The 15,195-nt window shown below is 40.5% G+C and overlaps 1 protein-coding gene across 1 annotated transcript in view; it reads right to left on the bottom strand.

The window, feature by feature from the left end:
• The window catches only part of TTYH2 (tweety family member 2), a 72,478-nt gene extending 66,321 nt beyond the window's left edge, over nt 1-6,157 (bottom strand). The window contains exon 1 of the mRNA XM_039361258.1: nt 5,889-6,157. Coding sequence (XP_039217192.1) covers nt 5,889-6,071 — 183 coding nt within the window. The 5' untranslated portion in view covers nt 6,072-6,157. The remainder of the gene's footprint in view (nt 1-5,888) is intronic.
• Nucleotides 6,158-15,195: the final 9,038 nt, after the last annotated feature.

The raw sequence follows: 15,195 nt of genomic DNA, 5'->3' as shown, positions 1-15,195 counted from the left end.
CACACTTGTTTTTCTGAATTTGTATCAAATGCTGCTTCACAAATTCTTTCCCTCTCTTCCAGGAGATACTTATGGAAGAGCAAGAGACTCTGAAAACCTACCACAAAAAGGCAATAGGAAACATTTATTAAATTCTTGCTTTAACCATAATCAGAACCAGAATTCTCTTTTATAAAGGTTGCTATAATTTGCTTTCGTGCATATAAAGTCCATTAGATGGTTTTCCAGGTGAACACCTGAAAAGTGGCATTTAGCAAAATATAATTGCATCCATTTTCCACTGTTCTGATTCTTTCCCCTCCAGGTATATTAATGACACTTCTCCTCTTTACCACTTGCGGCACCAGCTCCTGGCATATTATAGATGTGCATGTCTCAACTACGTGGGAATTATTCAAAATTCTGGTCTGAATTAGTCCAGTTCTAATTCTTCAGCCCTGCCCACACAATGGGAAAATTTTCAACCACAAGCCACAAATCTCCAGAAGTCATGGTATTTTGAAAAGTGCTATGCAAAGGATGAAAATCATGAATAGCCCCACAGTAAAACATATCCAGCTCTAATGGATAGCACTGCATTCAGTCAATGTGGTGTATAAAAATGACAAATGGTATTCACCCCCTACATTTAGATCAGCAATTTCCAATGAGGAAATCCCCCCCCCCAATTACAGGAACTTTTATTATCAATTTGCCCCTTGATGAAAACAACCTATTTAGGAAAAGAACACTGGATAATACTCTGTATTTTAACACCAAGATCAGAGTATAGGGATTCTCAAATGAGTCAGGAACCCCTCTGAGATTGCAAGTAACTTTTGGGAGGCGATTCAATTAAAAAAAAGAGCCTGATCAGGCTTTCCAGGCAAAGTGGCAGCACTGTCAAAATTTGCTCTTCGTTAAGTAAACGGCTTTACTACAAACAGTGAAGACTCTTTTGTGTGCCCCTTCAGTGTTGATTCATGGTGGCTGCCTGGACAAGTCCCTTCAGGTATTTTTAGCAAGATTTTGGAAGTGAGTTGCCACTGCTTCCTTCCTAGGGCTGAGATAGAATGACTGCCCCCCCAAAGTCACCCAGCCAGCTCTGGGCCTCAGACAGGACTAGAATTTCTGGTCTCCTTCTAGTCTGGTGCCTTAACCATTACACCAAACTGGTTCTAAGGACTTTGTGATACATGCATTAACATTTAATTATTAAAAAAATATTAAAACATATTAAATCTCCTGCAAAGATTTATTCATGAAAACTCATTGTACAAAATTATTTGTGATATTAGAGCAGTGGTTCTCAACCTGTGGGTCGGGACCCCATTTGGGGTCGAACGACCATTTCATGGGGGTCGCCAAACAACGCAGTCCACCATTTTTTTCCCCCTTTTCCTTAGCTGTGCTACTCCCTTTTATTCTATTTGCTTTTGAAAGCCAATAGAATAGACTCTCTTGAATAGAGTCTAATTCTATTGGCTTTCAAAAGCCAATAGGAATTGTCCAGGCTGTCTCTGCCCTGCTGAGCCCGCCAAAAGTCCCATTTTGCAAACGGTGCCGCACCAGTTGAGTAGTCCTCGACTTACGACCGCTTGGGGGTCGCGGCATTAAAAAGGTTGAGAACCACTGTATTAGAGGGTTATTTATAATGGTATAAAATGAACACAGCAGATTCACTGAGTCAAACACAAAAAGAACACTGATGAAACAATTCATGTTTCTTCTTGCCAGAATCATCTTGCCCCAACAATGCTGGAATCCTATATGCTTTTTAAAAGAAAAACTTGGCTATTATATAAGAAACAAGTGGCAGAAATCTGAAATGAAATAATAGGGAAAACAAATCAATTTAACAAAATATAACAATTTAACAAAATATAACAAAGAGAGAAAGAGAGAGCAGAATATATCTGGATTTCCAGTAAGCTCTGACAATACATACTGAAGACTGCAAAATTAGTAATATTGTTTGAATGTTTATTTTGTAAGCGCTATCTGTATTTATTTTTTTTTTAAAATCAAATGCAGCGTAGCAAAGAAACATATAGAACGTCAATTTCTTAAAGTGAAACTGTATATGTAAAAAGAGCAGGATATGAAGAGTATTGACAGTTTTGAATGTTGGAGAAAACTCCTGAGAATACTATAGTCAGTCAAGAAAATAAGCAAACGGATCATTTAACAAAGCAACCCACAGTTCTCACTCAAGGCACTAATGATCAGGTTCAAATTACCCTACTTTGGACTAGCTCTCTGGAGAAGACCCTAATGCTGGAAAAGGTGGAAAGAAAGAGAAGACGAGCAGGGGATGGACTTAGCCACATTAATGATTGGTACATCTTTAGAAGACCTAAAAGACTAGGTTAGGGACAGCTCATCATGGAAAAAAATCATCCAACTGGACTTGATGGCATATACGGTGATGTGAGTATCTATATTCTTATAAATAAAATGCCAAGCAGTCTGCTAAGCAAATTATACAAAAAGATTGATAAAATTTAAGTTCTGTAAGGTCCTCTTTCAGGAAGAATTGCATCTAAATGAAGGGTTGGCAAATTGTCTTGCTTTTATGGGTCATTCCTTGAGAGTCTATCACCTGGGGCCAATTTTCACAAAGTGATACAAAGTAGAGCCAAACACATTGACCTGCTTTATCCCCTGAGTCATACTGGGAGGCATAAATTCATAACCAAGAAGTGCAGATCAAAGAACTCAACATCAACTCCAAAAAACACTATACAATCTGTGGGCAATTCAGTTATATGTTAGTCTTTGCTACCTCATTGCAAAGGAAGCATTGATTCCCCCCCCCCCCCATGGTAGAACTCAATCTGTTTGGCAAAATGAACTATTAAGACATAATATAATTTTAGCAAGCCTATAATACCAATCTCAAGAAGTAGTAGAAATCCGCCATGTATTCAAGATGTATAGTGACTAATATTTATATGTATTGATATGTAAGGGTGTAGGTATATACATATGTTGTATATAGCATGTTTATATGTGTATTATGTGTACACTGTTGCGATCAGGCAACAGAATTTCATTTTTAATGTGTCCCAGTGTGCCCACAGTAAAAAATGACAATAAAAGTTATCTTATCTTAAATACCAATATATAAATTTGGGCTCTCTAGAATATACTACATGCAGTGGTGTAGACAGGAAATGTTACAGAATGTCTACACTATTTTAAATGAGTTTACATTTCTAGAATCTGGTAAAAATGATATTTCCAGGTGCTGAAGAGGCCTGAAGAAGTTATTTCTAGGTTGTATATGAGGATTTCCAGAGTGTGATGAGTTAGAGGGTAGAAAGTAGACAAATTACATAGAAGATCCCAAAAATTTCAAACCAGTCTGCTTGTCACATATGCCCTGGGTTCTTCTTTGGAAGAAGAGATGTCAAGAGAGTAAGAATGGGGAACCAGGTTATCTGTTGTGACCCAGAGTTGAGGACATGGAGTCAAAGTTGTAGCAAAACCAATTGGGAAACATCTCGAGACTCTACAGCTCCACTCCTTAATCAGCTGTCCATGAGCGGAAGAGCACCAGATTTCAGGGTTGGCACGCTAGGAGAAACAGACTCCTTGGGACTATAGGTCAGCATGCGGACCAGTTTGGCTAGGGCAGGGGTAGGTAACCTTGGCTCTTTTATGACTCGTGGACTTCAACTCCCAGAATTCCTGAGCCAGCCATGCCGGAAGTTCTGGGAGTTGAAGTCCACAAGTCATAAAAGAGCCAAGGTTGCCTACCCCTGGGGTAGGGGTAGAGGGTTGCTGGAACATTTATGGCACTCAGCTTCAGATGATTACTGAAAATAATACTCATTTAACAACTGCTACCATAATTTGTTTTCTTGGATATACAGTATCAACTGCTGTGTAGACTGTGACCTCTCTCCTTGTCTGACCCCTCTTGTATCCCATATACGTTGTCCTCAACTTACAACCACAACCGAGCCCAAAATTTCTGTTGCTAAGCAGGGCAGTTGTTAAGTGAGCTTTGCCCCACTTTATGACCTTTCTTGCCACAGTTATTCAGTCAGTCACTGCAGTTAAGCTAGTAACACGATTGTTAAATGAATCTGGCTTCCCTATTGATTTTGCTTGTCAGAAGGTCACAAAAGGTGATCTCATGACCCTGGGATACTCCAACTGTCATAAATACATGCCAGTTGCCATGTGGCTGAATTTTGATCATGTGATCATGAGGAGTCTGCAATCGTCATGTGAAAAATGGCCATAAGTCACTTTTTTTTCACTGCCATTGTAACTTCAAATGGTCACTAAACTAATTGTTGTAATTGAGGACTATCTGCACGTAATAACTTAGGACTCACAACTTGCCCAAATAACTCCTTGTCTATAGTTTCTCTGATTTACTAGGACTTATCCATGACTATCCTTTTGATCCCTGGACCTCGATAGAACAGAACAACACAAGAACCAATAACTGAAGGTGCACAAAATATGTCCTGAATTAATTATTTGGCAGGAAAGAATTGCCTGACCAAGATGCAGCCTGCCTTAATATACAATATACAATGGTTTCTAGATATCACAGAATGAAGGGCCATCTTTTAAGAATGTTGTAGTTTTATCTATCCCATGTTATAAAATCTAGCATAGAACAGGAGACAAATCAGACATCTTCAAAAATCCTTCCAATTCTATGAACCCACTGAGGCAGTAAGATGATATGGGGGAGCAAAGAACCACGAGGATGCCCAACTGGGGAAAGCTGGGAGAGAGAAAGTCCATTGCCCAGAAGGGTTTCTAACACACATTTCATCCAGTTAAGATAAACTTTGTTTTATTTTTGTAACTTTGAGGAACAATCGATGGGTACCTGGTTTTAAAACAGCCAACAGAAAGCTCAGCTGCCTCCACATTTTCTTAAATGACAGAATCCCAAAGACTGCATTTTAATGTAATGTTATCATGCCAAGATCAAAGCAAAAAGGGCCTATTCCCTAGCAACCAGAAATGCGAAAACAGCAAAATGCTACACGCCAGCATTTAGAACAGTGGTTCTCAACCTGTGAGTCGGGACCTCATTTGGGGTCGAACGACCATTTCACAGGGGTCGCCAAACAAGGCTGTCCGCCATTTTTCCCCCCTTTTCTTTGGCCAAGCCCCTGGCACCCGGTGATGTAATAAGTGGTTGGGGGTCACCACAACATGGGCAACTGTATTATGGGGTCGCGGCATTAGAAAGGTTGAGAACCACTGATTTAGAAAGAAGGGGTGGGGGAGAATCACAGCCTTTACTTGTGAACGCCAACAAGCCAACTGGGCACAAAGTACTCCAGACTTCACCACGCTTAATCACGTCGGTGATCGGGAATGCTTTATTAAATGTGTGGCCGGGCTGAGTAGAGCAGAATCTACAAAGAAGATTAAATTATTTTGGCTTCCCAAACCCTCCGCTTCGGTCTATCATCTGGGAGCAAGGCAGGCCCGCTAGGGCTCCATCGGCTCAAAGAAACCACGGGGGTGGACGGGAAGAGGGGGCGGGGGAAGGAAGTTGGAAGGTCCCTTGGCTAAAGATCTCTTGTTCCAAAAAAAGGGATTTTTACCCACACGGACGGCGCAATCCGTCCTGTTGGAAAGGCACAAGCACCGATTCTGGTGGAGGGAGGGAAACCCAGGGCTCCCCTTTCAAGATCTTAGCTGAAGCACGAGACCCGAGGGGAATCGAAGCAAGCAGCCGGCCTTCCATTACGGACAACAGGACCAGGACGCCGATCTGGAGAACATCCGGATGGATAGGAAAAACAGCAGCAAAACTCTTCGTGCAGCCTCCGGTTTGAGGAAGGGGCAAAGCAAAGACATGCAAAATCAGGGACGGCCACCGCTCGAAGATGCCGAGGCCACGAAGGCGGCGGGCGAAAGCGCACCTGCTGGTAGTCGTCGTCCCTCGGTCGGAAAGCGTTGGGCACGGGTCGCAAGCTGAAGCTCAAATGGGGGAGCCCATGCAGCCAGGACGTCCACCAGGGCGCGAGATACTCGGCCCGCGCCGCCAGCAACATCGCTCCCGTCGCTGCCGCCGCCGCTGCTAGTGCACCGGGGCTCCGAAGCATCCGCTCGCGCCCGCTCGCGCTGGTCCACTCCGCAAGCTGCCCACGGCCCTGCCTCCCGCGTGCCGCTGAGCATGTCCGCCAGGCCCCGCCCCCTTTTCTTTTCTTTTCTTCGCGCGGCAAAGGGCGCCGAACCTTTAAGGATTGGAGCCGACGCCCCCTGCAGGATGTCGGAGCCGGTGCTAAAAGGGTCCCCGGCTCGGTGCTCTTTTTTTTTTTTTACTCTATCAGTCGGGGTCACAAAGGTTCAGTACGCCTTCAGTTTGTTTGCCCGTCTCCAGGCAAAAAGGAAGAAGGCTTTCCCCCCCCCCCCACGCCTGGAGGGATGTTTCTCTCACCGCAGGGAAACCCACTCATGCCAAGCAAGCTATGAGGATCATACAGGAGTATTTCAAGTGAAGAACTGGGGCGGGGGGGGGGGGTTTACTGCTCCTGCCACCTCCCCCTCTCTCTGAAGTAGAAAACAGAATTTAAAACCATTAAATGGATCGCGTTTTTTTAAAAAAAATATTTCATTCGAGGTAGTCAAACAAACAAGTTAGAATATTTACAATATTAGTATTCATATTAACAAGTTATTTCATTTTTCTGGCATGCTCCTAGTTAATGGATAACTGCGATGAAAAAAATGGAGGAAAAATTATATTGACTTGGAATGCAGGGGGGATAATTTAATCATTCTTTAAAGGACTCTGGCAAAAAAAACCCATTTTAATTCATTCAGGAATATGTTCTATTATATGAAAAATGTATACTTTGGTTAGCTTGTTCTGTCTTGATTCACTGTGTTGTCATAAATACCATGAAACCATGAAGGAAGGAAGATATATATACATGTAGTCCTGGACTTATAACCACAACTGAGCCCAAAATTCCCATTGCTAAATGAAACAACTGTCAAGTGAATTTTGCTTCATTTTATGACCTTTCTTGCCACAGCTGTTAAGTGTGTCACTCAGTTGTTAAGATAGTAATGTGGTTAAATGAATCTGGTGTCCCCATTGACTTTGCTTCTCAGAAGGTTGCAAAAGATGACCACATGACCCCAGGACACTGCAGCCGTCATAAATACATGCCAGGTGCCAAGCATCCAAATTTTGACATGGTGAACAAGTGGATGTTGCAATGGACATACGTATGAAAAACAGTCATAAGTCACTTTTTTCAGTGCTGTTGTATCTTTGAACTAAAAGAATGGTTGTAAGTCGAGCACTATCTGTAAACCCTACACTCACCTTTTTCCATGAGGATTTACTTTGACCTCTTCCCCATCAGACCCAACTATTTTATCACACAGCTTGTCTGTGGTGTCAGCTCCAGCAACAAGACTGAACTGTGGATAGAGATGCGTATAAAGGAAAAGGAAAAATTTGCAGATACAGCTAAACAACTTGTTTCCCTCTCTATGAACCAAGATAGAATAGATGCTGGTGATTCACTGCTAGGTCCTCTTCATATTCTTTGTTTGCCTCTGAACTGATAAGCAAGAGCTCAGGCTGATAGTATCCCTCAGTGGTTTTCACCAAAAGACTCCCAGCTGCATTTAATTATTTAAATTTTATAAATTCCAAATGTAACACAATACAGATAATTTTTATGATTGCTACATATCCTCTCTCTTCATGACTAAAATGTGTGCTATGAAAATATCCCTGTAGAGATAGATGATATGCAGCTTTCTATTCTGGATCAGTATATGGAGTTTGGGTATGCAGCTCTTTCTTCTCTTTGATGATGTTCACACATAATGCTAAGCCATTTTTAGCATGATAAATATAAATAAATATAATCTAACAGTACTGTATAAAAAAGGCATAGTAGCCTTCTTGAAACATTAAGGTGCAATGGATGGATGCATCATATTAAGCTAAAAGCCATAACTTGGTGTATTGGGTGCACCTCAGCTTCTTTCTACAGGAATTTATTTATTTTTTAATTTCAATGAATAAAACAACAACAACAACAACAACAACAATAAAGTTGGAAGGGACCTTGGAGGTCATCTAGTCTAGTCCAACCTCCTGCTCAGGAAGCCCTATACCATTTTGGACCAATGGTTTTCAGTCTCTTCATAAAAACGTCTGGTGTTGGAGCATTCATTGCTTCTGGAGGCAGGTTGTTCCACTGGTTAATTGTTGTGTCAGGAAGTTTCTCTTAGTTCTAGGTTGCTTCTCTCCTTGATTAGTTTCCTTCCGTTGCTTCTTGTCCAGCCTTCAGGTGCCTTGGAGAATAGCTTGACTTCCTCTTCTTTGTGGCAGCCCCTGAGATATTGGAACACTGCTATCATGTCCCCCCTTGTCCTTCTCTTCATTAAACTAGACATACCCAATTCCAGCAACCGTTCCTTATATGCTTTAGCCTCCAGTCCCCTAATCATCTTTGTTGCTCTTCTCTGTATTCTTTCTAGAGCCTCAACATCTTTTTTACATTGTGGTGACCAAAACTGGATGCAGTATTCCAAGTGTGGCCTTACCAAAGCATTGTAAAGTGGTATTAATACTTCACATGAACTTGATTCTGTCCCTCTGTTAATGCAGCCCAGCACTGTGTTGGCTTTTTTGGCAGCTGCAGCACACTGCTGGCTCATATTTAAGTGATTGTCCACTAGGACTCCGACAGCACAGGGTTTTAGCTGGATCTACATGTGTATACACTTATAGTTATGTGTAGTTATGTGCATACGTCAGTCAGGGCAAACATATCTACTTCTAAATCACTGACAGCATTATTTTTATGCACCATCAGTACACATAGAATTTTATAGAACTGTACAGCAGCAACAAGAGCCAGATGCTTAGCCTCCTCACAATAAATTTGAAGAGGAGAATGAAGAATGAACCTAAAGCCTGGTCCTACAGCTATCAAGGCTAGCACTATTTTCATTTCTGTTGTAACTATAAAAAATGAGATTTATTCTTCTATTTTATAATAAGTTAAAAGATAAATAAAAAATGGGAGATTTAAAAGAAACTATGTCTCTTTGCAAAAAGATACAATTTATGACAACAATCCTATTTGCTCATATAGACCAAGCTAACTCAAAGCTATTGCCAGAAGTAAAATAATAATCAGGGCTTATTGAAATGTGCTATGGACAAGAAGCTAAATTTTGTGTGTAGGACTGGGTTATTCTGCTCTGCAGTAATTGTAAAGCTGCCCTTTGGAAGCACTTTCCACTAAAGAAGGGTAATAATCTCATAACTTATTTAAGCACCATACATAAGTGATCTTTTGGGTCTAGTCTGTTCATCAAACAGTCAGCTCTTTCATCTATAGAAATTTAGCCAAAGGAGATGGAGAAGGGGCACAGAGTCAGCTATGTGGCAAAGTTACTATTGTCTGCTGCCATTCTGATATTCAGCAAAAACAAACAATGGTGAAATAATATTATGTCAATGGACACTAATGGAATGAGGAAAGCAGGAAAGGCCAATTCATTTTCATTTAAGCCATCTTCTTTCCTGCAGGAGATTTCTTTTTGATTTCTGGAAAAAGTACCTGTGAAAATGAATGCAAGCCAACACAACTTAGTTAAATCGACCTTAAGTGGTTTCTTGAGAGCTGCTCTTTTACTAGAGAGTACTTTCCTAAAAGGCTTGGCAACTGTGCAGTTCTCCGAGAATGGAATATCTGATCATGCATGTTGCTTGATTATGTGCCATCAAGTCATTTTCGACTCCTAGCAGCTGCATAGATTTTCTTCATGACAATCTATCTATCAGATCATATAGGTGTTCCAATTGTGTACTCATCATTACTGTAATGGTCCTTCTGGTCATCCTCTTCTTCTCTTTCCTTCCACCTTTCCCAGCATTAGTGCCTTCCCTAGAGAGCTAGGTTTTTGTATAATACAGTATGTCTGAAGGATGACAGTAAGAATTGTAATTTCTACTATCTAGTTTTATAGTAATCTAGTTTTAGAAATGTACACATTCACTAAAATTTATTTATTTTACAGAGCATATATGCTGCTTTATCAAGTGTGCTTCTAAGCAACGTATAGAACAATAAGATCTAAGAACTCCCTGGATCCAAGGAGAAATGTCCTGACAATGAGAATAATTAACCAGTGGAACAGCTTGCCTTCAGAAGTTGTAGGTGCTCTATCACTGGAGGTTTTTAGGAAGTGATTGGACAGCCATTTGTCTGAGATGGTGTAGGCTCTCCTGCTTGAGCAGGGGGTTGGACTAGAAGACCTCCAAGGTCCCTTCCAACTCTGTTATTCCTCATTATACAACAGTATAAGCATAATAAGATAAAATAACATTGTAATAAATAATATCCCATGTGTTGAGGATCAATCATTATACCACCCTCATATGAGAGCTTAAATGGCTCCCTTAGCTCCCAAAGACCCACTGAGACAGCCTGATCTCAATAGCTTTGTGAAAAGGACCTATCAGGAGGAACACTGTTCTACAGAAGGAATCTGTAACTGAGAAAGTATAAATCTGAGATTCCTGCATAGAACATTCGTGTGGGGATAGGGCAGTGGTGGCGAACCTATGGCACGTGTGCCAGAGGCGGCACTTGGAGCCCTCTCTGTGGGCACACGTGCCGTTGCCCCAGCCTCGCCTCCCCCTCATGACTCCCTCAGCAGCCCCCCTGGAGCAGAGTCGCCCCCAAGCGTGGCCCACACGGAGCAGCGCAGCCAAGGACATGGCAGCTAGGCAGCATAGACAAGACTCTGCCTTCATTCCCCATCCCACACAGTTGATGCTGTGGGGCATGGGCAGAGGGTGTGGCCATGGTGCTGCTGGGCTGCCTGGGCAATCTGCGGTGGGCCCTGGAGGTGGTGAGTGGCCCTGCAGGCAGGTGGGGTGGGGGATAGGGTGGGGGCAGGGCAGGGGGTGGAGCAGGGGCCGGGCCAGTTTTTGGGCACTCGGTCTCTAAAAAGTTCACTATCACTGGGATAGGGCCTATGGGAACCATGTCATCTGGGTCTCAGTGGAGAAACACTGGTGAGAGAAGCTGGTCCTGCAGATAGCCAGAACCTGAATGATGAAGATGTCCACTATCAAACTGAGTTGCCCTTGGAAACAAATGGTGCAACTCTTGAAGAAGTGTACATTGACATATTTTTTAAATCACAGTCTGAGGTTGCATTTGGATTGGCTGCAGTTTCCAGGTAGTCTGCAAGGTAGTAAATCAGTGCAATAATAAATTAAGCCTGACTGATTCTCAAAAGGAGAGGAATAAACTTTTCCACTATTAACAGCACATATAAATCCTGGGATAGATTAATAGATCCAAATTGTAAAATGCTGCTGAATATTATCCTTAGCTATTGTACAACATGATTCAAGGAAGATAATTGGGTAAACCTGCTGTTTACAACAAAAACAAGCTCATTTGATAGATTATCAGATATGTGTTTCAGATCCTTGGATGCTTAATGATATCAAGGGACAGCTTGGCAAGGAAGAGTACAAATTACTTGTGACTCTGGGCAAGATCAGAGATTTTTGAATGTTATTAAACCAACATTCATTTTTTAAAAATTACTCATTTTATTATTTTTGAACATTCAGGAAAAAAAAGATTTAAATTATGCTTAAGAAGCAAGAGTCACAATTCATTTCCCTATATTATCTAAATAGCTTAAATATGAGCAGTGGTTTATGCTTAATGAGGCCTTTTTTCACAATTCTATCATATTTTCTCTCACTTCAAAGGAGAATTACTTTACTAATATGAACATATGCTTTTGCTGCACATGTCTCACTTGTGAAGAAGAACTTCCTTGGCATTTAAAGACATGCTTAAAGCAAATTGTATATGTGTAAAACTTTTGCAAAACTTTTATTTGAAAGAGGAAATTTACCAGACAACAGTCTATTCTTTGTAGACTTTATGAATCATTGTGCCAATGGTCTGTATTTATAGCTTCCAAGAATTTATATTCTTTGGTTAATAGAATGTATAAATCGGAAAGATTTTCCAGTCTGAGGTCATGACTTCCAGTCTGATGCAATTAATCTTTAACGTCTAACTGAAGGGTCCTTTCAAGGGAATGGTAATTAGCACAGGATTGGAATGCTACATCCTAGGATGCTACATAAGGAGTCTTTACATGCAGGGGTGGGATTTATGTTCCATTAGATACTTCATGGTTGGTGAAAAATAATAAGAGAACCCAAATCCTTCAGTCTTATTCTCTCATTTTGTATGTTCCTTCCTGATTTGATTATTGTCTATAGACTAAAACTACAAATCAGTTCAAGCAGGAGTAGAAACTGAGCAAATGGGGAAGTTGTGTAACAGCCATAATTTTCTCCCAAGAACTATAGCAACCCCTGGTCTTGCTGATGTACATGACAGTTCATGTATCTTTCTTTTCTTTTGTAATCTAATGTGGTCTGACATAAAATGCTACCTAGGCCAATGCTCGTCTTCTATTTTCATAGAATTCTTCTGGGGCTCAGGAAAATAAATATTGACAAACTCTAAAGCTTACATAAGGACATGGTTTTCCCAGTTGCAATGTATGGCTGTGAAAGTTGGACCATAAGAAATGCTGAGCACCAAAGAATTGAGGCCTTTGAACTATGGTGCTGGAGAAGATGCCTGCGAGTCCCCTGGACTACAAGGTGATCAAACCGGTCAGTACTAGAGATCAACCCTGATTGCTCTTTAGAAGGCCAGATCCTGAAGTTGAAACTCAACTCACTGGAAAGACTCACTGGAGAGGAGCCTAATGCTGGGAAAGATTGAGGGTAATAGAAGAATGGGACGACAGAGAATGAGGTGGCTGGATGGAGTCACTGAAGCAGTAGGTGTGAGCTTAAATGGACTCCAGAAGATGGTAGAGGTCAGGAAGGCCTGGAGGAACATTGTCCATGGGGTCACGATGGATCAGATACGACTTCGCAACTAACAACAAAAGCTTACATTCATTTAAAGTGTATTCTTTAGTCTGAATAGTTAATATGCTGAGATTAACCCACTGAATTTAGATGTCAAACTGATTTAAAAGTTATTTCCCCCAAAGTACCATGCATTTATTGTTAGTGAAGACAAAATTTGCTATGGCAATAATACTTGAATTTCTTCTCCACTTTCAGTGGATCTTCTGAATTTAATGTTTTGGACCCCACGTTTTATGAGCTGAACTCTTTTCACAGGAAAAATCTCCTTCAGTTAGGTGGAGATTGCAGCAAAATCCCTTTTCTCTGTGTAACCTGCTGAGAAATTTGTTTTTGGAGTTCCTTTGCTGTATCTAAGATCTATTTATGTGTGGAAATGCAAGTTGGAATGAAAGCCATGTTTTATTTCAAAAAGTATGAAGAAATGACTTGCAAAAATATCTAGCTATAATATTCCTCTTGGTATTGCATCTCAGTTCCATTCTGTCAAAAGCAGATGAATTGTTCTAGAATTATTAGTTCGTACTTTGTTTAAAATCCATTAAAAAAAGCTACTAAATTTTTTAAAAATATTAACAATTAACAAACAATGCTATGGGAGGGAATGGGGACATCAAAACTACATGTGCTTAAATGAAAATCAGGTAAAATTACATGAAGTGATGACAGAAAGGGCATAAGTATGTAACAGAAATCTTTCCCTGTATGTTGCTTATTTTTAAAGGCTAATAGTATCCCATTGTGAAATGAAATTAAGAGATTTCCCATTTATCATTGCAAAGCAGCATAACCACATAACAGCTCTTCTCACTTAGCAGAACATTTAATACCAGTTTATGTCTGCTTCAGCTGCACTACTAAAGATGAAAAGGAGATAATTTGGCTATCTCAGCCTTTTTGCAAATACACAAGATGGGAGAAATGGTACTCAAGGATGTGACTCAAAATGATGCTTAATTTAAAAAGTGTTTAGAGAAAATGGTAACTCAAGTCCATGTTTAACATCTCTTCCTGCAGGACTGACAAATCCTCTGCTGATTCCCTTTTTATGCCCACGCACCATAAAGTGTTCCATTCATTTCTTTTACCACTGGAACAATGAGCACAAGCAACAAATGTTAATTTTCACAGGCAGATAAAAAGTTTCTAGTCTTTTACTGACAATTCTCTAGCACAGAACAATACACAATAGGAAGCACTACCACCATATCAGTAGTATGACAGAAAGCAAAGTGAACTGACCAAATATGAATTGTAGCTGAAGCTGAAGCTTCCAATGCATTATCTTTCTGCCTGATTTTGTAATGGCCACTTGTATTTTATAATATTGAGAAATTAATCTCACAAAACTTGCACTAAGGGATTCTTATTAATGGGATAATGGCAGCCATAGTTGTAATACTGAATGTATATTTGCAATTCTGAGGAATGGGATTTTTTTCTTTTCCCTCTAGGACAGTGGTTCTCAACCTTTTTAATGCCGTAACTCCCAACCGGTCATAAGTCGAGGACTACTCAACCGGTCGTAAGTCGAGGACTACTCAACTGGTGCAGCACCGTTTGCAGAATGGGACTTTTGGCGGGCTCAGCAGGGCAGAGACAGCCTGGACAATTCCTATTGGCTTTTGAAAGCCAATAGAATTAGACTCTATTCAAGAGAGTCTATTCTATTGGCTTTCAAAAGCCAATAGAATAAAAGGGAGTAGCACAGCTAAGGAAAAGGGGGAAAAAATGGCGGACTGCGTTGTTTGGCGACCCCCGTGAAATGGTCATTCGACCCCAAATGGGGTCTCGACCCACAGGTTGAGAACCACTGCTCTAGGATGATGAGCCATCAAATAACATATTGCAAGTGGTTATAATTGACAAAGGAAAAGATGTGTAAATTGTTGTAAAACAAAACTATATTTATTCATACTAGTATGTTTTAGACTCATTTAATTGGGTTCTCTTAATCTAGATTTAGGACATGTAGAGACAGATCAAATTTTATTAGGTTATATTTATGAAATATTGGAAATTCAGAAAAGGTTCAAAATTTTTTAAGCATCACTGTATTTTCTGCGGCTGAAGAGTTATCAACCTTTATTGTACTTAAGATACCCGGTGCCACCATATTCTAATCAAAATGCTGCTCAGCTAACAGCCTTAGCCTATATCTTTACAATTAACCTGCAGCAGGACTGATATACAAAATTAGAAAAAAGATAGAGGAAGTCATTATCAGTGCTTACTGCATTTATATCTTGGGTTTCCTCTGA

The sequence above is a fragment of the Crotalus tigris genome, unplaced genomic scaffold, assembly GCF_016545835.1.
Source record: "Crotalus tigris isolate CLP2741 ecotype Arizona unplaced genomic scaffold, ASM1654583v1 scf7180000019227.483876, whole genome shotgun sequence".
NCBI lineage: Eukaryota > Metazoa > Chordata > Lepidosauria > Squamata > Viperidae > Crotalus > Crotalus tigris.
The sequence above is the reverse complement of the archived record's forward strand: the minus strand, read 5'-3'. Positions and strand labels throughout refer to the sequence as shown.